This window comes from Peromyscus eremicus, chromosome 1 (assembly GCF_949786415.1).
Source record: "Peromyscus eremicus chromosome 1, PerEre_H2_v1, whole genome shotgun sequence".
Classification (NCBI taxonomy): Eukaryota; Metazoa; Chordata; class Mammalia; order Rodentia; family Cricetidae; genus Peromyscus; species Peromyscus eremicus.
Window position 1 is genome coordinate 96,021,888 of NC_081416.1, and position 24,084 is coordinate 96,045,971.

Consider the following 24,084-nt stretch of genomic DNA (forward strand, 5'->3'; position numbering starts at 1 on the left):
AAGCCGGGCAGTGGTGGCGCACGCCTTTAATCCCAGCACTCGGGAGGCAGAGCCAGGCGGATCTCTGTGAGTTCGAGGCCAGCCTGGGCTACCAAGTGAGTTCCAGGAAAGGCGCAAAGCTACACAGAGAAACCCTGTCTCGAAAAACAAAACAAAACAAAACAAAACAATTTACGTAATTATTAGCAGTTCAGAAGAATCAGAACATCATAACATTGATGGACAGCCATTGTGTCCACAGCAAGAACAACAGTTCAGGCTCCTGACCTCATCAAGATGTGAAGGTTGGGTTAGGGGTTTAGCTGAGGGATGGAGCTCTAGCCCGGCATTCACAAGGTCCTGGTTCACTCCCTGAAATACAAAGAGCTAAGTAAAACAACAGCAGCAAAAGCCCATGGTCTCAGCAGTGGGGAGGCTGTGGGAGCTGGAGCTCAGATAGAGGTCAGGCTGGGGTGAACTGTGAGAGCCTGTCTAAAGAATAAGAATAGACAGAGGAGGAGAGGACAAGTACGAATAAAGAAAACCCCAACTCCAGTGTGTGTCTTCTGTCACTCCTTATGTCATAGTTTAGTAGATCTGAGAACATAAGGACAAATGAGATAGGAGGACACAGTGGGGGTGAGACTGACAATGGGGACCGCACATTCTTCCCCATTGTTTCCCTCACACAGCTTCCTTGTTTAGGAACATTCTCATGTGTCTCAGGCTGTGTTGGCACACTGTCACCTATGGTTGAGGATGACCTTTGACATCCTGACCCTCCTGCTGCCAGCTCCAAGGCAATGTGTCCTGTGGTGGTTTGAATGGGAATGGCCTCCATAGGCTCAGATCTTTGAATGCTTGGTTCCCAGTTGTTGGGACTCTTTGGGACGGATTAGGAGATGTGGTATTATTGGAGTATATGTGGCCTGAGTGTGAGCTTTGAGATTTCAATACACTCTGGGCATTCCCAGTGTTTCTATTTTGGCCTCAGGTTTGTGTCTCAAGTGTGACCTGTCACCTCCTGTACCAACCCCATGCCTCCCTACCTGCTCCCATACTACCCACTGTGGTGGTCATGACCTCTGACCCTTTGAAACTGTAAATCCCAAATCAAACACTGTCCTTCTATGGTGCCTCAGTCATGGTGTTTTTCATAGCAATAGTAGAGTAACTAAGACAGACTACATGCATGTGACTCCACAGCCGGGTTTGTACAGAGCTGAGGATCCACCCCTGGGCTCCATGCTTGCTGGGCACCCTCCATGCCAACTGAACCTCATTCAGAGGTCTACACATTTTCAACTTCTTATTCAGGGAGTGCTAAGGCAATATCAAAGGTCTTTAATAGAAATCCCAACTCAAATGGGGACCTCCTGAGACATTCTAGTGACAGATTCCTGGAAAGAATGCAATGAATGTATTAGATGATCACTGTGAAAAGAACTTGATCCGTTCAGCAACAGAATACATTATCCATAGGACCCCACTGGGCAGCTGGAGAGCCCTGTGCAGCTTGCTAGTTTACCTGCTGTGAGTGTGGGGAAGTGTTTCTGCATGGCTCTGCACAGGAATCCTCCCCATGCTGTCCCTGCTGAGTGGGAAATCTTGAGTGTTCAGCAGCTGTCCTGCACTGCAGCTTCCTTCCTGTTTCTTCCTGTTAGTGCCCAAGTCCAACTCCAGAGGAATATTCCAATTCTGTCCCTCACCTTGTTTTTCCTACACTTTGGGCCACACCTGCCACCTAAAGCAAAACCCAGCCAGGAGGTCAGGTGAAGGGGGAGCCCATGGTGAAGGTGTTCTTTCCATCAGAAGATGTTTTTTGGAGGGTCAGGATCTTTCATAGTGATTGACATGAGCCTGAACAAGTGACATAAGTTCCTGGAGCACTGAAACATGTCCCATGCTCCTGAAAGGCAGAGTTGACTCAAGGCGACTGACTCTCTGGTGGTAAAATACCATATACCGATGTGGTGGCACCCAGGTGGTTAATAGTTCTGTAGTTTCTTTCTCCGTTTCAGCCCTCAAAGTCTTAACTTTCATTTCTCTTGGCTCACCAGAGATCTGACTGAGTGACCAAATCTTCAGGAAGGTTACTCTGGCCTCCATTCTCCTCTCCACAGATTCATGATCTCTTGGTTTTTGTCCAAAGGTGTTAGAGAAATTTTAGAGGGCAGAGTTTGGAGGAATTGAAAAGAAAACAGTCTCTTTTTTTTTTAGTTTAATTTGAAACTGAGAGGGGGTGGGGAAAGAGGTACTGCTGGCTTCTTGCTGAGTGCTATAGGGATGAGGAACCAGATGGAGGAACGGTCTTGAGGAAGCCAGGTTTGTAGGTCCATAAAGGTCCAGATATTTCCCCATATGGAGCTCACTCCATGTTTATTTTTGGGCTGCACCAAGAATCCTCTGTTATAAGATAGAAACTGCTGTCCATCCGTGTTCCCCCACCTCCATCGCCACTGAAGGAGTAAAGCCAGAATGGTGTTTGAAAACAGAGTTTAAGGTCTGTCTGTGTAATGGTGAATTACCCATGACTCTATGGGTTCCTTCCCTTTGCTACTGTCTCTGTGATTGGAAGTCCCAATCTTGCTGCAGCCTCTTATACATTTACTTGTCCTATGAAACAGCCTCAGGTCTGTACAGAATTGCTAATGTTACTTAGAAGTCATTACATTTGCCTGACTTTTTTTTTTTTTTTTTTTTTTTTTTTTTTTTTTTTTTTTTTTTTTTGCGAGACAGGATTTCTCTGTGTAGTTTTGGAGCCTGTCCTGGAACTCGCTGTGTAGACCAGGCTGGCCTCGAACTCACAGAGATCCGCCTGCCTCTGCCTCCCGAGTGCTGCGATTAAAGGCGTGCGCCACCACTGCCCTCAGGTATTTTTTATTTATTTATTTTTATTTTATGTGCATTGGTGTTTTGTCTGCATGTATGACTGTGTGAGGGTGTCAGATCTCCTGGAACTCGTGTTACAGACAGTGGTGAACTGCCACATGGGTGCTGGGAATTGAACCTGGGTCCTCTGGAAGAGCAGCCAGTGCTCTTAACCACTGAGCCATCTCTCCAGTCCCGAGCTAATTAATCTTATAGGTGTGAGGAGCCCTAATGAATACATGGGTTACTAGGGATATATACTTTTGCTTGAATGTATGTCAGAATTCTGAAGAAATAGGCTGTAATGCCAGTGAAGGAATGGACTTGGTAGTGAGAGCAAGAAAAAGCATGCAAAGAGAGGATGAGGTTCCTTAATCCATGCTCTTTATGTAGACTGCCAGCAGGAACTGTGGGACAGATCAAAGATGGGTCATATGAGCACTGGGAAGAGGACTTGATCTGTTCAGCAACAGAATATATAATCTGTAGGACTCCACTGGGCAGCTGGAGAGCCCTCTGCAGCTTGCTAGTTTACCTGCTGTGAGTGTGGGGAAGTGTTTCTGCATGGCTCTGCACAGGAATCCTCCCCATGCTGTCCCTGCTGAGTGGGAAATCTTGAGTGTGCAGCAGCTGTCCTGAACTTCAGCTTCCTTTCTGTTCTCATCCTGTTAGTGCCCAAGTCCAACTCCAGAGGAACATTTCAGTTCTGTCCCTCACCTTTGATTTCCTTCCTTTGGATCACACCTGCCAACTAAAGCAAAACCCAGCCACGAATTCGGGTGCAAGAGGAGCCCATGGGGAAGGCTTTCATTCATCAGGGCCAGCTTTCCCGGGGGTCGGGATCTTAGGGGTGATTGTGACATGAGCCTGAACAAGTGACATAAGTTCCTATAGCACTCAAATATGTCCCAAGCTCCAGAAAGGCAGCGCTGACTCAAGGCGACTGACGCCCTCTGGTGGTTGAAACGCATACACCGATGTGGTGTCACCCCATTGGTTGGTAGCTCTGTAGTTTCTGTTTCTCAGTTCCAGTCCTCAAGTCTTAACTTTCGTTTCTCTCCTGGTTCACCAGAGATCAGACTTAGAGACTGAATCCTCAGGACGTTTATTCTGGTCTCCATTCGCTCCCATCCACAGATTCAGGATCTCTTGGTTGGTGTCTGAAGGTGTTGAGAACAATTTAGAGGGCAGAGTTTGGAGGAATTGAAAAGAAAACACCCTTCGTTTTGGTGAGTTTAATTTGAAACTGAGAAGGGTCGGGAAAGAGGGACTGTTGGCTTCCTGCTGAGTGCTCAGGGGTTTGAGGAGCCTGATGGAGGAGAGGCTTGGAGAAAGACAGGTTTCCAGAGCCAGAGAGGTCCAGGTATTTCTCCAGGTTCAGTTCATCTCTCATTCCTCATGTTTAATTTGGGCTGTACCAAGAATCCTCTGTTACAAGACAGACGCTACTGTCCATCCATGTCCCCTCACCCCGCCTCCGCTGAAGGAGTAAAGCCAGAATGGTGTTTGAAAACAGAGTTTAAGGTCTCTCTGTGTAATGGTGAATTACCCATGATTCTATGGGTTCCTTCCCTTTGCTACTGTCTCTGTGATTGGAAGTCCCAATCTTGCTGCAGCCTCTTAAACATTTACTTGTCCTATGAAACAGCCTCAGGTCTGTACAGAATTGCTAATGTTACTCAGAAGTCATTACATTTGCCTGCCTTTCCCTTGGTCCATGTCTGTTATATATAAATGAAATTCAGTCCAGACTAGTAATTGAAGCTACAAAGAAAGCTGACTGGCCTGGGACTTGCTGTGCAGACTGTACTCTCCTTAGACCCCCAGAGATCTGCCTGCCTCTGCTTCCCAAGTGGTGGGGTTAAAAGGATGGCCATTCCCAGCTTAAGCTATTCTTTTCAAAGTTAATTAACGTCCTTATTAGTGTTATGTGTGTGTGTGTCTAAGACTTGCTGGGGGACCTAAAAAGACCTTATCTAGAGAAGAGAAGAAAAACATCAAGAAGGTGCAGTTTATTGGGGTGAAGTTAGTGGTGGGGGCTGGGGCACTAGGCTCCGGATTCAATCCCAAAGAAAGAGACAGAGAAGGAGGTGACAGGGGAGGAGGAGAGAAAGTGTGAGAACACTGGGAGAGCACACTTTCTAGAAGTGACAGCTTTTCTGTTTCTTTTTGGACAGGATACCCTTATATAGCCCAGGGTAACCTCATGTAACTGGCCTGTGTCACCTTCCCCAGACACTGGGATTACAGGTGAACATTGCAGGCCCGGGACTTGTGTCCCTTTCAAGAATTAGCATAAGCTCCAGATTGATTTTAATGGTGTGAAAGACTGAAAGATGTCTGCTGTTAGGAAGATCTTGAGAGCCACGTATAGCCAGAGAGCTTCTCTCCAGGTCCCACCAAGCCCCCGCAGTCCCAAAACCCACGTATAAAATAATCACTCAGACGCTTATATTACTTATAAACTGTATGGCCGTGGCAGGCTTCTTGTTATCTACTTCTTTTATCTTAAATTAAACCATTTCTATTAATCTATAAGTTGCCACGTGGCTCCTGGCTTACCGGTACCTTACATCTCGCTTGTCATGGCAGCAGCTGGCAGGCCTCTCTGCCTCAGCCTTCCACTTCCTAGAATTCCCTTCTCTGCTTGTCCCGCCTACACTTCCTGCCTGGGTACTGGCCAATCAGCATTTTATTTATACAGAGTGATATCCACAGCAGCCATGGAAGGACAGGGAGCAGGGAATCCCAGCTTCACCCAAGCTAATGTAGACACCAGAGGACACAGGCCAGGCCTTCTGTGTCCAGGTTGACTTTGAGGATTGTCATGAGCCCATCCTCTTTCCCTTTGCTCTCTCCTGCTCTTAATCAGTTGTGGACACCTCTCTTCTGGAGTTCAGCATTGGCTCTCTTTACCGCCATACGTTATGGGATATTAAAATGCACACATTTGTGTTTTCCACTGTTAATTTGCAACAGGGAGGGAGTACACCTTAAGCTGCTCTGTGTAAGCCTGGGACAATTTATTTGCTCAGCCTATTTGTAAAAGGACTGTTTCTCATATGACATTGTACTTTGATGTTTCATAAAACTTAAAGAAACACGTTAACTTGTTACAGAGTTCACATCCAGGAGGAAAATACCACACACTCAAATTATAGGCCAACAACAGCCTTAGATACAAATCAAGGGCTGTGGCAGGGTCCTTGCTGTTGTTCCCTTTGGGGGCCGGGGCCAAGTAGATGCAGAGTCAAACCACACAGACTCTGGGAAAATGTAGAAACAACAAGCTCAGTTTATTCAGGAAGAGGCAAGCCTTATATACCCTCCACCCCACCCTGGGGGGAGGTCTTGTTACACAGAAGAGGCTGGAGGAGGAGTTTTTAAGGTGGGCAGCACAACTATCCCATTTGTGTGGAATGTGTAGCTGAGCGAGAAACTGTTTGAACTCCCCTCAGCTATGTTAAGCGCTCTCCCTGCTACACAGCACTAAGAGAGTTCACAAAAGCCAGAGAAAACAGTTAATCATCTCATAGCACTTTTACAATTACAGGAAGTGTAGCAAGGAGTGAGAGTTGCCAGGAGCTTGTCTTTGAGGAATTTAGAATGGGTGTCTAGCACAAAATGGAGTTTTCCTTAGCCACCACATATTCCAATCACAAAAGAAACAAGCTGTCTGCAGCCAGATTGTTTGAATTGAACAAACCTAGTTCTCGTTCCTTGGTGACTCTTTAAAAAATGATTTCTTTGGCTGAAATTGAGGGGATTTGAGGGAGGATATGGAAACCTAGTGCAATGGAGACTGCCTAAAATACATTAAGGTGATCTACTGAGGTCTCCTACTAATGGGGGATATGGAGTCTCAACAGGCAATGTCTTGTCACCAAAGAAGACTTCCATTGGTAGGACTGGGGTGTATTCAGTTGAGATCTTCATCAAGGATGTCATATGGAAGTCCCCAAACAACCGAGGTTGTTGCTAAGACAAAGGGTTGCCCTCTAGAAACCAAAAGTGGAATCTCATTGCTAGGACAACACCCACAGAATTCATTGAACATGAAGAAGTTGAGCTGGTGCCTACATGGAGCCTTCACCCCTACATCCTAGGCTCTGGTACAGGAAGGTACTCTACAGGCTACCAAATGCCATGTAAACACCAACCAGGTCACAAAGCCTTTACCTACAGTCTGTCCTGCCTGCAAAAGATGTTGGGGCAATGGTGGTACAGAACTTGTGGCAGTAACCAGCCAGTGTCTGATTTGACTTAAGGCCCACTCCACCGGAAGGAACCCATACATGACACTGCCCAGGTGACCGAGAACCAGAGACTGGGTAGCCTTAAAATCTAGGGTAAAAACCAAACACTATTGGTCTGAAAAGAAAAAAGAAAAACTCAAAAACAAACAAACAAAATTACATTGGTTTGAGTTGTGTGTTTGTGGATCTGCCTGTGTGTATGCACATCTGAAAGGATGGGTAGAATGGTCAGAGCTGCTGGATTCTCTGGAGCTGGAGTTACAGGCAGCTGTGAGCTGCTTCATGTGGGTCCCAGGAACTGAACTAGGATCTTCTGTAAAAGCCGTAAGCTCTCTTAACCACTGAGCCCTTTCTCTAGCCTAAGTAGTATGTCAATTTATTGATTCATTTATTTATTTTGATTTAATGTTATTTTATGTGTATTGGTGTCTTATCTGGACATAGGTCTGTATACCACTTTAATGCCTGATGCTCATAGATGCCAGAAGAGGGTGTCAGATACCCTGGAAATTGATTTACAGATAGTTGTGACTCACCTTGTAGGTGCTGAGAACTGAACCAAGGTCCTCTGGAATTGCAGCCACTGTTCTTTGTAGCGGCAACACCCGCATTACCAATACCCATTCACCATGTCTGAGCGAGGGGCTGCGAATTAAAAAATAGGGGACAAGAGACAGCGAGTCATTCGCCATGGCTGAATGCTGAATGCCGTTTATTGAAAGAGGGAGGAAACCTTAAATACAGGCTTACAGCACAATGGCGGATCCCCGGAGGGCAGAAGTTTGCTACATTCTTGCATCTAAGCTATTTACACCAAATGCAGGATACAGGAACAAAGAACCTCCGGTTGGTCAGTTAGGTGAGAAGGAAACCGGCAGGGAATCTGAATAGGGAGGACATCTGGTCAAGGTCAGCAAGCAAGGCGGCAGCCACTCACAGTGGGGGGCCAGGGCCCACAGGTCCCCCTTTTTACTGAAAAATGAGCTTCTGACTTAGGTTGTGTGGGACGTCAGCAGGTCACCTTACCCATCATAGAGACACCTGCCCAGGCTACGCAAGTGCTCTGTCTTAGGTTGATGACCACCCCCCAAGCATTACCCGTCTCTGAATACTCATTATCATACAGACTCAACCACGTGAGCTGTAGAGTAACTGCTGCCAAAGATCTCAAAGTGGTGCTGGGCTTGCAATCTGTGAGACAGAAAAGACCAACAGAAGTCCTAACCTACTCATAGCCAGGAGGCTAAAGGCCATTCCCTTCTTAAACGAGCTTTACTGCAAATTGGAGTCCTTGTAAGGTGGTATCCCATAAGCAAATGGAACTTGAGTTTTAATAATTTTTACAACTTTCAAAGCCAATTTAAATGTATAAATGTAGAATTAAATTTATCATGCCCAATAAAATAAAAGATTAACTAACTGTGGTAGCTACTTTTGCTGCCAGGGTCTCCATTGTGCTAGCTGTAGATCCCAATTATGAAATAGCCATCCCAGAAATAGTAGCAGCAGTGGCCACCACCGCTATAACAGCAACAATGGCAACACCCATGTCAGAGTCTCTTTTGGAGCGGGTGAGCATCATCTGTGTCTAACTGCCATGGTCCACTGGCATGGACACAGCTCCAGGAACATGAACCATCAAGGCCCATTATTCTTGATCCCAGCACTACTTAGGTTGGCAGGTCTGCAAAAGAACAACTAAGAACCATAAAGAAAACAAAAACAAAAAAAGCAAACAAGGAGCAGAACTAATGGTCACATTAATGGCTACATTCAGGCTCACAAATTTTAAGATATCTTCAAAAAGGCTAGATGAATTTCAGGAGGCCAATAAATGTTGCACAGAGCCATTTCTGAAAAGTAGGTACTACACCAGCTTGAAGAGGGTTGCAAAATGTGAAAAGGCTTAGCTGGCATGCTACTGTTAACAAATGAAGGTCATTGACCTTCAGAGTTATCCTTATTCTCCAAGGTGTGACACATTCTCAACATTTTTGAAAAAAGTTACCATACATTACCTTCTGAAGAATCCAACCACATGGCTACAGTTCCTAGGCTTACAATAATGTTTGCCAAGGCTGGCCGTATTGGGCTCTCAATCCCCATTGGCGTCAGAAGGGGAGAGTTCTTCATGAAGGCCCAATAGGTCTCTGTCATGTTGGGATTCAGTAGCAGCCACAGGGTGCACGCAGCACTCAGGAACCCAAAGAGGAACCTCATTGTCCTGCGGAAAGACACACACAGATCCCTGGGCCCACACCAACACTGGATCGGGTCCCCTCCAAGCCAGTAGAAAGATCCTCTTTGGAATTTTTAAAGTGGACCGAAGCCACTGAATATCCCCCAGAAAGGTTTGGAAATCATTAAGCATGAGTAGCTGATCTGTACGTAGAGTAATATTTTGTGGATGTATGCTCGTGTGTAGCAATTCATGACCTAAATAATGAACCAACTGTTTAGCCCCAGTATAGACATTTTAACAATGTTTAAATTCATTACCTCAGGTATCATTATATATAATTGTACCAGTTCAATTTCTTTCAATATTTTTATAGTCTTTTTGTGCAGATCCTTCATCTTGCAATAATCAATTTTCCTAATCACTCATTTATTCTTGGTTTTAATGGTTTCATTAATATAATTGTTCTTTTGTCTTCCTGCTTGTATATTTCTGTACCATGTACTTGCAGGTTCCACAGAAGCCAGAAGGGCATGACAGATGCACTGGAACTGGAGTTACAAGTAGCTGTAAGCAGCCATGTGAGGGCTAGGAGTGGAGAGCATGGGTTCTCTGTGAGAACAGATGATGATGCTCTTACCTGAGCCATTCCTGCATCCCTTTCCTTGTGTTTCAAATATAACACTGCTTTTCTACAGAGCCACAATAGCCTTAAACTTGCCATCCTTTGGCATCAGTCTTCCAAGAAACTGGGTATAGAGGCGTGCACCACCAGGCCCAGCTTCTTAATTTCGTCTTCGGGTTTCTCACCATGTGTGACTTTTCTTTTTTCTTTTTTTCCTTTTTTTTTTTTTTTTTTTAAAGATTTATTTATTTATTATGTATACAGCATGTATGACTACAGGCCAGAAGAGGGCACCAGATCTCGTTAGTGATAGTTGTGAGCCACCATGTGGTTGCTGGGAATTGAACTCAGTACCTCTGGAAGAGCAGTCAGTGCTCTTAACTTCTGAGCCATCTCTCCAGCCCTCTTTTTTTGTTTTTTGAGACAGGGTTTCCCTGTGTTGTTTTGGTGCCTGTCCTGGATCTCACTCTGTAGACCAGGCTAGCATCGAACTCACAGAGATCCACCTAGCTCTGCTTCCAAAGTTCTGGGATTAAAAACTTACACCACCACCGCCTGGCTAATTGAGACTTTTCTGTACTGGATATTACATATTGCATCTGTACTGAACTTACTAGCTTTTCTTTTACCTGTAAAACAATTCTTGTTTGCATGCCTTTTATTTATTTATTTTTAAGGTTTTCTTATATTGCTGCTGCTTCCCCTGCCCCTTCTGTATTTAATAGAAATGACAACAATAAGTATCCTTGTTTTATGCATGATTTGTTTTTGGTGTTTCATTTTATTTATTTATTTTTTATTAAGAAATGATTATTTATTTTACATATGAACCACAGATTCCCCTTTCTTCCCTCCTCTCGCCCCCCTCAGGATTTCCCCCCAACCACCCCTCTTTCCTCCTCCTCCAAGGTAAAGCCTCCCATGGGGAGTCAGCAGAGACTGGTACATTCAGTCGAGGAAGGTCCAAGCCCCTCCACCTGCATCAAGGCTGTGCAAGGTGTCCTACCATAAGTAGTGGGCTCCAAAAAGCCAGCTGATGCACCAGGGATGGATCCTGATCCTACTGCCAGGGTGCCCCTTAAACAGACCAAGCTACACAACTGTCTCGCTTATGCAGTAGGCCTAGTCCAGTGCCATGCAGGTTCCACAGCTGTTGGTCTAAAGTTCATGATATTGATGCTTCTTGCTCAGAGAATCCCTCTTCTGTCTCTTCCACTGGACTCCTGGAGCTTGGCCTGGTGCTTTGCTGTGGATCTCTGCATCTGCTTCCATCAGTTACTGGATGAAGGCTCCATGATTACGCTTGATTTTAAAGAAAAGTCTTTCAATTGCCCTGCATTTTCTATGACCTTAGCAGTAGGCTTTTCATGTGTGGCTTCAAAATAAGGAAACTTGTATTTATACCTAGAAATGTTTAGGATTTTTATTCCTGAAATAATGGCGCTTATAGTCAAATACTTTTCAAGTAAAGAATGAGAGATTTTTCTATCTTTCATTTTGCTGCTGAGGTGTGGGTTCTCCATTCTCAGTTTTGCATGCTGAACTAATATTACATGTTATCAGGTGCCGGGGAGAATAACTCAAAATGGTTTGAAGCATAATTGTTGATGTGGTTTGGAGCTCATTATCTTGCTGCCATTCCTACCTGGAGTCTCCTCCCATCAATGTCTTTGTCAAATTTCTAGACCAAGATAAATTCTCAACATTTACAGACACAAGATTCCTCAGAACCCACAGTGGTTGGCGGCATAATTCCACACATCCATTGTTCTGGCTACAATTCTGTCCTGGCTGTCATCCCTTTTTTCTTTGGTGAACTCTATGGGATAGAGCAGGGAACTCTGAAAGAAGGTTCTAAAAGGATGGTTTTCATCCCTTTTGAGAGTGTTAATGAAAAATCAACCTTGGAAGTGGCCATCTCTATACGTCTAGTGCAGGGCTTCACTTAACCGTGTGCACAAACACGTACATTGTATTTATTAAGTGGCAATAAGAGAAATCCTTGCCTATGTGAATCAGGTATACTCATGTGTACCTGTGACCTGTGTACACTCCAGGTCAGAACTAGGCGTTCTAATAAGAGACTTGTAAAGAGAGGATCAGAGAGGGTCACACTGACGGGTGCAGATAAAGAAAAAAGTACAGCTGCCAGAGACATGAGAAGTTCAATGCTTTTAACATGAAGATGTGATTTGTTCCTGGGAAAGAAAGAGATAGATAGAATGTAGGTTACACAGGCTGCTGGAAGGAAACACTTTCTTTTTGCTCTTCAGTAAAAGGAAATAACAACCCTGCATCTGAAATTTGTCACTTGGGATGAAATTAGAGTAGAGGCCTTCAAAGTATGACAAAATGCTCCTTTAGCCATGTTGCTCAACTTCGGTTCCTATTTCTCTCCTGTGTTCTTTTCCCTTATCATGGAGGTCACTGTTGATGTCTGCACGGCGTCCAAGCTGATTTTCCCTTTCTTACTTGTCCCCTTTTCACCATCCCAATCATACAGGTACCTGAGCAGAAGTATCAGGAGTCAAGACAGACAGATAGAGGATCACAGTAATAATGGCCTCATCAGTCCTGGCCATGATCAAGGAGGAGGTGACCTGTCCCATCTGCTTGGAGCTTCTGAAGGAACCTGTGACTGCGGATTGTGGTCACAGCTTCTGCCGAGCCTGTATCACACTGAACTATGAGTCCAGCAAAGGCAAAGAAGGGGAGGGCATCTGCCCTGTGTGCCGAGTGAGTTACCTGTTTGGGAATCTGAGGCCTAATCGACAATTGGCCAACATAGTAGAGAGGCTAACAGGGTTCAAGTCCAGCCCAGAGGAGGAGCAGAAGGTGAATGTCTGTGCACAACATGGAGAGAAACTCCAGCTCTTCTGTGAAAAGGATATGGTGGCCATCTGCTGGCTTTGTGAGCGATCTCAGGAGCACCGTGGTCACCAAACAGCTCTTATTGAAGAGGTGGCCCAAGAGTACAAGGTAAGAAGTGGGAGGCTGTGGGAGACAGAGCAGGAAACAGTAACAGACAGGAAATCTCCACTTGGTGTGACAGGTCAATAACCTGGACATCATAGACTTGAGGTTTGATAATCATTCCATCCTTCCCAACCTTCAGAGTCCTAAAAACACATGATGATTTATTCTACTTACTTATATGAGAATGTGCCTGGACTACAAATAGTAAGATATAAAAAAAATGTCTTGGAACTGTCCCTGTGAAGTTGAGTCAATGTCCAAGAAAAGCCAAGAGCAGAGCTGCTAATCTATTCCATATTTATCTTCTTTCAATGTTTATGTCAGATTCATTCATCTACCTAAAATCCAGTCTAGTGATATCAGGAATGGAGTCAGTAAATGAATGACAGACAGCCGCAAAGAGAATGTGCATGTGGCAGTTGAAACAGCTGGGAAGAGGGGAAAGAATTCCATAATGAGATACACAGAGGCAAGCTCTGTGTTGGGTCTTTGTTTTCTGTTGTTTGTTTTTGAGCCCACATACAAACTCACATAGACTGTTGCATCATGCACAGGACCTGCAAGGGTCTGCACCAGATGGGATCCTAGAGCTGGAGGGAAATGTAGATAATTGCTGCCACCCCTAACCCAAAAGCAATCTCCAAATGATAGCTACTTATAAATGAAATTGAGTTTTCTTCAAGGGAGTCTCATTGGAGAAATAATTCATTTACTTGTAGGGACAGGTCCCATGGCCAGCAGTAGATGGATGACCAACACACAATGAACTGAACCCATATTTGGAGGTTCTTTCTCTCATAACAATAAATCTGGGCTTTTTCCCCCCTGCTTTACCAGTCCTTTGCATGTATATTAAGGCTTAGGGTTTTAATGAGATTCCCGTGTGTTGGAAACTGTGTGCCTCTACATCTATGTGCATTCCTTGTGCTTTTTATTTATCTCTTTTTCTGGTTTGTTTGTTTTGTCATATTCCAATGGATTTGTTTTTTATTTCTCTTACTGTGTTTTCTTTTATTATGTTACCATTCCTTAGATGCTTCTTTGTTTTGTAACAGGAGACAAAAAGGGCATAGATCTGATAGGAGGGGAGGTGGAGAGGAGCTGAGAGGTGTCGGGACAGGGGAATCTGTAATCACAATATATTGTATGAAAAAAAATCTATTTTCAGTGAAGGAAAAAAAATCTCAACTAAAAAAATATACAATTTTAAAAAAGAAAAGAAAACTAGAGAGATGGCTCAGTGATTAAGAGCACTGGCTTTCTTTCAGAGGACAGAGGTTCAATTCCCAGCATGCACATGGCTCCTCATCTGTCTATTTCTCCAGTTCCTGAGGATCCTACACCTTCACACAGATATACAGACAAAACACCAATGCACATGAAATTTAAAATTAAATAGAAAAGGAAATAGGAGAGAAAAGAATGTGCATGTGGACAGTGTGGTGGTCATGACTCAATCACAGAATTCTGGGGCTGAGGCAGGAGTTTGAGGGTATAATGGTCTACATGGGAAGTCCAGGCCAGCTAGGCTACATAGAAAGACAACATTTTTTTTAAAAAAAGCAGATGTCTACTAGGACATTACAGGGGCATGTGATGTATGTGTATGTTTATATGAAAAATCAGAAAGGCTAACACAATTATCCCGGTTTTTTGATGCCAGAATCAAAGTGACAGGTTTGTACTTGGGGTGATTGAATAAGGGAGATTTCTATTCTTTGTCTGTATGGTGATTCTGTGTATATAAATAGGAGAATGGATTGAGCTGGAGACTAAAGACTTCTATACTTTATGTACATAAATCATAGCACAACTTTTATAAAAGGGAACAGTCTTAGGTTTCCTGTCTTTCCAGAAGGGTTTCTTGGTATTCTGTTAGAAACAACTGTCCTACTAAGCACACAGCTTGACTCGGCTACAATTCCTCTCCCACAGCGGAAGCTCCAGGCAGTTCTGCAGATGCAGATGACAAATGAGAAAAGATGTGATGAGTGGGAAGATGACCTTCAACAGGAGAGAACTTTCTGGAAGGCAAGTGGGGATCCTAAATCCTAAAGGAGTTAGGCTGATGCCTGGGAGGGACCTGGGCAAGAAGCTCCCTGGTAGTTGATGAGGACAAGAGGCCTTGATTACTCCTCTCTACCTGTTCCTTGGAGCTGGGCTGCACACTGAGTGCATCACAACTGAGCCTGGCTATGTGGGGAGCTGACACCATGGAGGGGGTCTGGAGAGAGTGGGCACTGAGTCCTGGATCTCAATCCTGTGGTGCTATCTGCAGCTGTGACTGTTGGGGAAGATGCTTGGGAACAGGCGCAGTTCTATTCTTGGGGTTTAGCTTCTCTCATGGGTTCAGAGATAGAATGAGGAGATTTACAGGCAGGAAAAAGAGTCTGGGGCAGCTGTGTGAAAACTGATTCACACTAAAGCATTCCACTTTGGATCAAATGGCCTTGGTAAAGGTGACTGATCTTTGTTTTCGAATGTCATCAACAGACACTGAGAGGAGACACATGCTTCCCTAAGACTCCCTTCCCTTCCCAAGCACACTTCCCTGTGAGAACTCCCCATCAGAACTGTGTTTTTCTGTCTTCCAGTCCCATTAGCATAGTCTGAATTCCTCTCCCTCTTCTTATCCCTGAAGAACCAAATACAGGGTGATGTAGAAAAAGTTCAGATGGAGTTTAAAGGACTTTGGGAATTCCTGAGCTCCAAGGAGAAGAATGAGGTGCAGAAGCTGAAGCAGGAGGAGGAAGACATTATGAACAGCCTGGCAGAGTCTGAAAGTGAGCTGGTGAAGCAGAGGGAGTCAGTGAGAGACCTCATCTCAGATGTGGAGTATCACTTGCAGTGCTCAACCATGGAAATGCTTCAGGTAAGACTGCAGGAGGTCCCAGCATCTGAGAGTCAGGACCTGGAAGCCATTTCCCTACCTCTGAGCTGCTGTGACCTTCCTGGTGAGGACAGTAGGGCTCTCTGGGCCCTCCCTGAACTCTGTCCTAAATCAGTTTCAGAGCCTGGGAAATCATTGTGTGCATGGATAGCAAGGGGAAATTGCATTTTTTAGTTTATCAAGTATAGTATAAAAGCTGAACCTTGGAGAGAAGATCAATTGCATCATGGGTAGTTATTACCCTGCTGTGGTGTTCAGCATGTGTGAAGCACATTTTCACCTGTAAAGTTAGTCACTTCACCTGAATTTGAAATTAATATAGATTGTTTCTTTCCTGGAATGATTTGAAACTTTTAATCTCACTGGCTCTGATTTCTGAGAGAGAAATGGTGGGGGGTCGTTGAGGGTGGCTGTTGTTAAACCCAAAATTAACCTATAATCCCAAGGACAAGGTAACTTTCTGGAATTCTGGGAGTGGGAGTTCTTGGAAACTAACAGCAAAGCCTCATGGGAAAATATGGTGACCTGTGGGTTTTCCCCTTGTAAGCTCTGCCAACAAATGTCTCCAGTCACTTACTTGGAAAGTTTTCCAGGTGATGGTCCTTTCCACATTTCATTTTGGTCACTATTTAATATTTTTAATCAAAGCTTGCTTAAATTCAGCCAAAATGGTAGAACTACTTTTTCTGGCAAATTTTAGGATTCATACAATTAATCATTCAAGATCTCAGAGAAGTTTTCCTTCCTCTGTCTAAAAGTTGCTGAGATAAAAGGTATCTTCTTTTATTCTTACAGGTATAAAGTTTGTACTGTATTTTGTCTCTATCACATTTTTAAATAATTTAAACCAAATTCTTATTTTGGTGATGAATATCTCTATAGGAATTTGTTTCTTTCATCTCAATTGTCAGTGTTCTAGACCTTGGTAGTCCTAGGAACTTTTCATACTCCTTTGATTTATTGGTTTCCGTTGTGTTGATTTAATTATTATTGAGAACACTCATTTATCACCTGTATTAGATGGAATCATACATATATGGCTAAACTAAGTTACTTCGCATAGATACTAACTACAACCAACATTCTCTACAAGTCTGAAATTGTATCTCTTGATCAAAGAATCTGCCCACCTTTCTCTGCTTCCAGCTCCTGATGACCCAAATTCTTTTTTTTTCTTTTTTTTTAGATTTATTTATTTATTATGTACACAGAAGAGGGTACCAGATCTCATTACAGATGGTTGTGAGCCACCATATGGGTGCTGGGAATTGAACTCAGGACCTCTGGAAGAACAATCAGGGCTCTTAACCTCTGAGCCATCTCTCCAGCCCCTACCCAAATTCTAATCCTTACTTTTGTGATATCAATTTGTGTACATGACACATATTTAAATATCATTTAGTGTTGTATTTTCCTGTGCCCAGCTGGTTTAGTATAACATAAATTCTCTGAGTTCAGCCACATTACCACAAACGGCAATACTTCTTGTTTTGAATGTCTAATATTTTAACACATATACTTATTATATCATTTTTATTCATTCACCTGGTGATTAGTTCTCTGAATGACTATTTTATCTACTCTGATAATGACTCAGTGGACATGAGCATGCAGATGTCTCTATGTTTGAACATCAGAATTCATGTATAATTAGAATTAGTTCTCTCCCAGAATTCTTTTTACCATGGATCTAATTTTGTTGATTTATGTTGTATAAAATAAAGCCATATGAAGCCAAGCATGTACTGCCTGTGATCCCAGGACTTGAGAGCTTCTCATACACAGAAACAAAAACATGAGAATCACAGAATATTGAAAATGAAATATAAACTTCCCAACCTAGAGCTAGGTGTGCTGGCTCACTCCATTAATCCCAGCAGCTAGTATGCAGAAACAAATGAAGCTACATGGGTTCAAGGCCATCCAGGTCAATGAGTTTGAGAGCAGTGTGAGTATGAGACCACAGACTGTCCAGCCTTAAGTGGAATATATATACTGCACCTCTAATTTAAAGGCTCAGGAATCATTGCAGAAGAAGGACAGAAAGAGTGTAAGAGCCCAGAGCTGGTGGATGAGTACAAGGAGAACAGTGTCTTCTGGACATAGCTTAGCAGCAGCACAGGTGAACTTCAGTTGGCTGTGACATCGAACCCAAGACCTGTGCAAGCCTAAATAAACCACACCACATTCCACTATGGAAAGTGGACTTTCATAGGAAGTTCAACCACATCCAAGGAGCTCCTGACAATTGTTAGCTGTTAGGAGAAAGGAGGTCATATTTCTCAAAGAATGTAACTTTAGGTAAATCTACCAGTATCTGTTGGAACCCAAACATGCAAGAATATTTGCATAGTTTTCGGTCTCAGTCCCAGGACAAATGGGTAACCGAGATGCCTACTTAACATATCAAAGTGGACCTGGTGGTTCAAATCTTGATATGTGTCCCATATAAAAGAGCAAAATTAATATTGGAAATCAGGAAAAGGATATTTATTAATGTGGCTATATTTTGAAAATGGACAAAGAGATTAAAAAACCCCCTCTGTCCATCTTCAGTTTCCCTAAATGAGTTCAAAGTTTAAACTGGCCGGGCGGTGGTGGCGCACGCCTTTAATCCCAGCACTCGGGAGGCAGAAGCAGGCGGATCTCTGTGAGTTCGAGGCCAGCCTGGGCTACCAAGTGAGTTCCAGGAAAGGCGCAAAGCTACACAGAGAAACCCTGTCTCAAAAAACAAAAACAAACAAACAAAAAAAAAGTTTAAACTGAGAGTCAAGGATATACGCATGTGAGTAGTACAGGTCAAGGTGTGGTCCTGTCCATCATTCTCCTATCATTATCTGGGTTACAGTCTCGTACTTTAAGGTGGTCTGACAAGTAACTAAAACTGCTTGAAATCTTTTTAGACCACTAGGCCTGTGGCCAGAGCTGTTTTCCTTCCCTAGTGTGAGATTCCTGGAGAAATTCCATTTCTTTCAGGTCAGTGTTTCAACAGTTTGTCAAATTGAGAGACACACAGATTCTCTTCTCTCCCCCCAGGACAGTTACAGAGAGAGAAGGAAAAGAGTCAGAGAGACATGGTTAGTTGGTTTTAAGTATCAGACAATCTAAGCTTCTGGTCCTTGTGGCTTCTTCATTTCTAATATGTTAAATTGTGTCTAAATGACTAAAATAATTTAGAAATCAGCTTCTCACAATGTTAGTTGCAGGTACTGTAATTGACAGCTTACAGGCAGCACCAAAAGAGTCATGTATTTAGTTGTAAGCACAGCAAAACCTACTTAAGCTTTCAAACTATTGTTTATTCATTTTTTTTCTCCAAAGCCTTGTGGTATGAGACAGGAAATAGTCTATTAAGTCAAGTAAATGATACATGTGAGTCAAGTAAAGAGCCATGCATCATATTTATATCATGTCTTGGAGATCTGTGGGTGACAGATTTGATTCTCTTTGAACTTTGTCTCTGCAGCCAGTGAGAGTGTGAGTAGGATTTGCAAGCACACTCAGAACATGTTATTCACTGTGTTTTCTCCCTTCTCCCCAGGGTGTGAATTCTGTCCTAACAAGGTATGTCTGGGCTGAAGGGGAAGAATAGCACTGTTGGATATTGAAAATGATTTAGTATTCAACTAGAATGAATATTTCATGTGTTTGGGGGAATTTAAACATAACACTATTATGAACTTCCAGTAAAAGGGAGGAAGGGGAAGTGGGGAAAGACAGGACCTGACTGTTGTGAACAGTTGAGAACAGATTTGATTGTCTTTTAGGGAGTGGGTGATGGGGAGTTGCAGAGTCAGGCTCAGCAGTGGGATGAGGCACAAGGAGCTAAGGTGCTTTCAGACTCCTTGTGGTTCCGTCATTCTGTCCATACTGTGTGCTTGTGTCTGGCTCTGGATCTGCATTAACAAGTACTTGATTCCTCAATTCATCGTAGGTAGGGCATGTCTTCTGTGTCTGCAATGTTCACAGACTTGTATATTGGGGGAACTTCCTATGTATTTATGTATCTCATCAGAAGACTGAAAAGCTGCACCCTCATATATAAAGGGTCACACCCAGGCTGTCAGCATCAGACTCATTCTGAACATATGGGGCTCATGTTATTATTAATTTCGTGTTTCTATCTTCTTTGCCAAATTTTATCATTGTAACAAAAGAACCAGAAGAATCAGATGCCAGCCAAGAGTGTCCGTCCATAATGACAACAGGGTTTGAACTCTTGGCTTTCTCCTGTGGCTTTCCCACATTCTATACCCAGGAGAGGTGTCTGCGCTCCAGGATTTAGAACATTTCCTTGAATACCAACATCTTTTTTCCTCCTTTCTTTATTTCTCTTTTCTTCTTTTTTGTTTTGTTTGATTTTTTTGTTTGTTTGTTTGTTTTTTTGTTTTTGAAACAGTATTACTCTGTGTAGCATTGGTTGTCCTGGAACTCTCTCTGTAGACCAGGCTGATCTTGATCTCAGAGATCCTCCTGACTCTGCCTCCTACCTGAAGGAATTAAAGGCATGTGGCACCATGCCTAGCCCACACGTTATTTTTTTAAAAACCTCAGTTTAGGTTGTTTTAAAATTTACTAACTCATCATTTCTTCATATTTCTGGGAGGGGATGAGTGGGGGAGCGGGGAGAGTGGGCGAGCAAGTTGTTTGACTGGACAAGTGAGGAGGAGCTCTGCTTGTGAGGAGTAAGGCTTTCCTAACGTCACACAGCAAGTAAGTGGGAGGGCTCATGAGTGTGTCTCTCATGTCTCCAGAGTTAGTAGTCAACCATCTCTCCCCTTCTCAGAATTCTCAGGAGAGTTCCAGGACATCTATGGTTAGAATGATAGGGAGTCAGTGGTGGTCAGAGGTCACACTGTCTGAGATGTGGAGGTCAATGTTTTGTCCCTAGGAGTCAGACCTTAAGACTGAAACAGCCTGATATGGTCCCGAGAAAACAGAGAATGATCTTCCGAGCTCCAGATCTGAAAAGCATGCTGCAAGTGTTTCAAGGTGAGAACAGCTACATTCTGTGCGTAACTGAGGGATTGTAGGGTGGCTGGGGCTGCACTCTCTGGGAAGAGAGTGGTGTCTCTGAACATAGGTCGAGGGACTCAGAAGAGCAGATACTATTCCCTAGTAAAGTCGTCATATTTCATGGGAAATCATCATTCATTCCATCCTATATCACAATTTCTATACCTTCCCCTAATCTGCAGAGGACTGACATTAATGTTCTAATCCTTTGCATGAATTTAATGATGTGAATTTTCATCCTTTCAGGGCTCATGGATGCTCAACAATACTGGGGTAAGGAGAAATCACACCATCAGCCACTCCCTTCTTAATGTCTTTCAGAGTTTCTCTACTAACCCTCATGTGTCATGTTACTTCTCCCAATCTGCCTCTCCTTGACTGTAAGCAAGGCTTCTTCCCTCTCACTGTCTCCTAAGGCTTCTGCTCTGCTGTGCCCTGCCTCTCTGATGACTCTAATATGTCTCCTTTTTCTGCAGTTCATGTGACCCTGATTCAAGGCCACAATAAAAACATTTTCATTGATAAGGACAAAAGACAAATACAATATCGAAATGTTAACAGAAAAAATTCACAGACTTCTGAGACCTATAAGTTGGGTGTCCTGGGATACCCAGCTTTCTACTCAGGGAAACATTACTGGGAAATAGACGTGTCTAGAAGTGATTCCTGGCTCCTGGGATTAAATGATGGAAAATGTGCTCAACCCCAACTTCATGCACCAAATGAAAAGGGCATCAAGGTCAAATACAATCCTGATTATAAACAATATGTAAATTTTCAGTCTAAATATGGCTCTGAATATGATTATGATTTTGATTACAGACAATATGACTATCAGCCTAAATATAAAGTTAAAGATGATTCTGATGTGAAACAGCATGTAAATTATCAACGTAAATATGGCTACTGGGTTATAGGGATGAGGAATGGTTCTGTATATAATGCCTTTGAAGAGTGTTCTGTCACCCACAATGCCAGTGTCTTGGTCCTCTCTCTAACTGGTCGTCCGAGTCGTGTTGGAGTTTTCCTGGACAGAGAAGCTTGTACTCTCTCATTTTTTGATGTTTCCAACCATGGAGTTCTCATCTATAGATTCTGTGAACCTTCCTTCCCTAATGAAGTTTATCCATACTTTAATCCTATGTCATGTTCAGAGCCAATGACAGTATGTGGACCACCCTCCTAAACCTCACCCATAACTGCACAGTGCCCCATGTCTGATGTATCTCATATGCCTGAGCTCCCTGGCATCATTATAACTGTTTCTGCCTTTGCTCTTTCCCTTTTAATAAACTTCAGTTCTCAATACAAACCAGCATGGATTTTTTTCCTTGATCCAGTTGCTTGTCTGGTTACAAGGCAATTATTCATCATTTCCCATATTCCCAAAGAAAGTGACTCTTTCCTCATTAGGTGAGGTGAAGCCTCTGCTAACCCCACTTCCTGGTTTGTGGTGCCACAGAGGGAAGGCAGGGCCTTGTGCATGCTGAGGAGGTGCTCTACCACTGAGTCACTCGACTCAGCTCTGCCGTGTCTGCACAAGCCCATCCTTCTGCCCCCGACAACGGATGAAAGAAAGTTCTTCTCCAGCTGTCCACTAGTTTTGAAAATTATATGTAGGCGTCTCTAGCCTAGGAATGAGCCCTTAGTGGTATGTCGGGTTAACCACAATGTGCTTCATCCAAACTTAAGAAGGAAACATCTCCAATGGTTCCCACTAAGACTGAGTTCAGAGTACCAGGTTCTATACCTGACACTTCACACAGCAGTGTACCCCTGAATAACATCCTCAAAGGCGTATCTTTATTTTATTTTATGCTTACACTTTCGATACAAATAGTACACCTACACTGTAGGTTAGTGTAAGAAAATAAATGTGTGGTCTGTTAGAAGACTGAGAGTAAAAGCAATCCTGAGGACAGTTCAATCACTCCAACCCACCTGGGAGAAGGAGGCAGCCAGTCCTCCAGATTGTCCTCTACCTCCACACACATGCTGCGGTACACACTGATACAACATGAGTGATGTAAGTTTTAAATAGAGAATAAATTCACTAAAAATAAAGCATCCACTTCACACTCAGTAAATGGTTGTTATGTTAATATGGGGGGAAGAGGTGCTCTACTGGGTTTCCATGCTACAGTGGCCCACTGGGCAGGGCTCAGGGGATGACTAATGTTTGACTTCCCTTATGTCTTGCCCTTAGGTTCTGGGAACTGCCATCAAATCTACTCTAATATTATGTACATATCTATAAACATTTTTTTTTTGCAGAAAAGAACTGTTTTCCATTGTATAGTAATATAAGATGCTAAAAGTAAATGAATTCAGAATAGAATATCAAAGAAAGTTAAAAAAATTTTTTTTTTGGTTTTTGTGAAATTCCAATTCCAACAGGTCCGTGGGGCATGCCTGTACCCCAAAAATCTCTCAGGGATTTACAGTAGGAGTCCAGCTGTCATTCCTAACTCAGGAGGAAAAACCTGGATCCCCTTCATAGAGACATGAGGTCATATCATTTTTAAAGTCAGCAATTCTTTTCCTCCCTGACGGAAAGTTTGTGCCAACATGTTATTTTCCTGGCTGCCTGCCAGCTGATAGACTAAGTAAGGGACCTGCCACCTCTACTGCTGCCACATTCCTGTTCCCTCCCAGCACTTCCCCTGAATGAGGGGGGACTCTTTGGTATTTGAACTGCTGACCCCTGCTTGCCCTCAATCCAACTGGTGAATGCAAATTGAGTGAACAATTCCGCCTCTGTATGCAAATTAGGTGTATTTTGTTTATTCTTTGGCTCTAAGCTACATGTTAACTAGCCTGTTAGCCCAATAAACAGGCTGCCTTGTATGCACACTTCCTAGCTGTTCTTTGCTCATACATAAAGCCATCCTACAACCTAGCCTAAGTTCTTCCCTGGGTCCTAAGACTGCCCATGCACCATGGAGTCTTGAGGTCAGGGGACAGATAACAACAGGCTTTCCAATTTGTTTTTGAGAGAGTAAGTGTTGTGGTACTATTTAGTTCTTATCAAGTATGTTAAATGCTATGATTTCCCCTCTTACACTGAATGATAGTGATGACAATGATAGCAGTAAACTTACCTTGTGCTGTATGGTGAAATGTACACAATAGAACGTTTCCAGGAACTTATGGTATGGGAGTGGCATCCACCATGGTGTCTGTGTTGTCTCCTTCTCCCTGTGACTGTAATAAAGGATTGTTGAGATTGAGTCCAGAGCCTGGCATGATGGTGTTGATACAATCCCAGCACTCAGGAGGCAGAGACAGGAAG

General features: G+C 43.3%; 2 protein-coding genes across 1 annotated transcript; both read left to right on the forward strand.

Annotated features, from left to right (window-relative positions):
- Positions 1-24,084, forward strand: part of LOC131916140 (tripartite motif-containing protein 30A-like) — a 63,135-nt gene that overhangs the window by 13,787 nt on the left and 25,264 nt on the right.
- On the forward strand, positions 3,890-22,104 carry LOC131916154 (tripartite motif-containing protein 30A-like). The gene is made up of 8 exons (XM_059269463.1): positions 3,890-4,079; positions 12,414-12,889; positions 14,822-14,917; positions 15,528-15,758; positions 19,318-19,340; positions 20,668-20,768; positions 21,039-21,065; positions 21,269-22,104. Exons 2-8 carry the CDS (start codon positions 12,470-12,472, stop codon positions 21,976-21,978), a joined length of 1,608 nt encoding a protein of 535 aa, XP_059125446.1. The 5' UTR covers positions 3,890-4,079; positions 12,414-12,469; the 3' UTR covers positions 21,979-22,104.

Coding starts and splice junctions, on each gene's coding strand:
- LOC131916154 (XM_059269463.1), top strand. CDS start 12,470: ATGGCCTCATCAGTCCTGGCCATGATCAAGGAGGAGGTGACCTGTCCC. Junction 12,890..14,821: donor AGGTGGCCCAAGAGTACAAG/GTAAGAAGTGGG, acceptor CCTCTCCCACAG/CGGAAGCTCCAGGCAGTTCT. Junction 19,341..20,667: donor GTGAATTCTGTCCTAACAAG/GTATGTCTGGGC, acceptor TTTTGTCCCTAG/GAGTCAGACCTTAAGACTGA.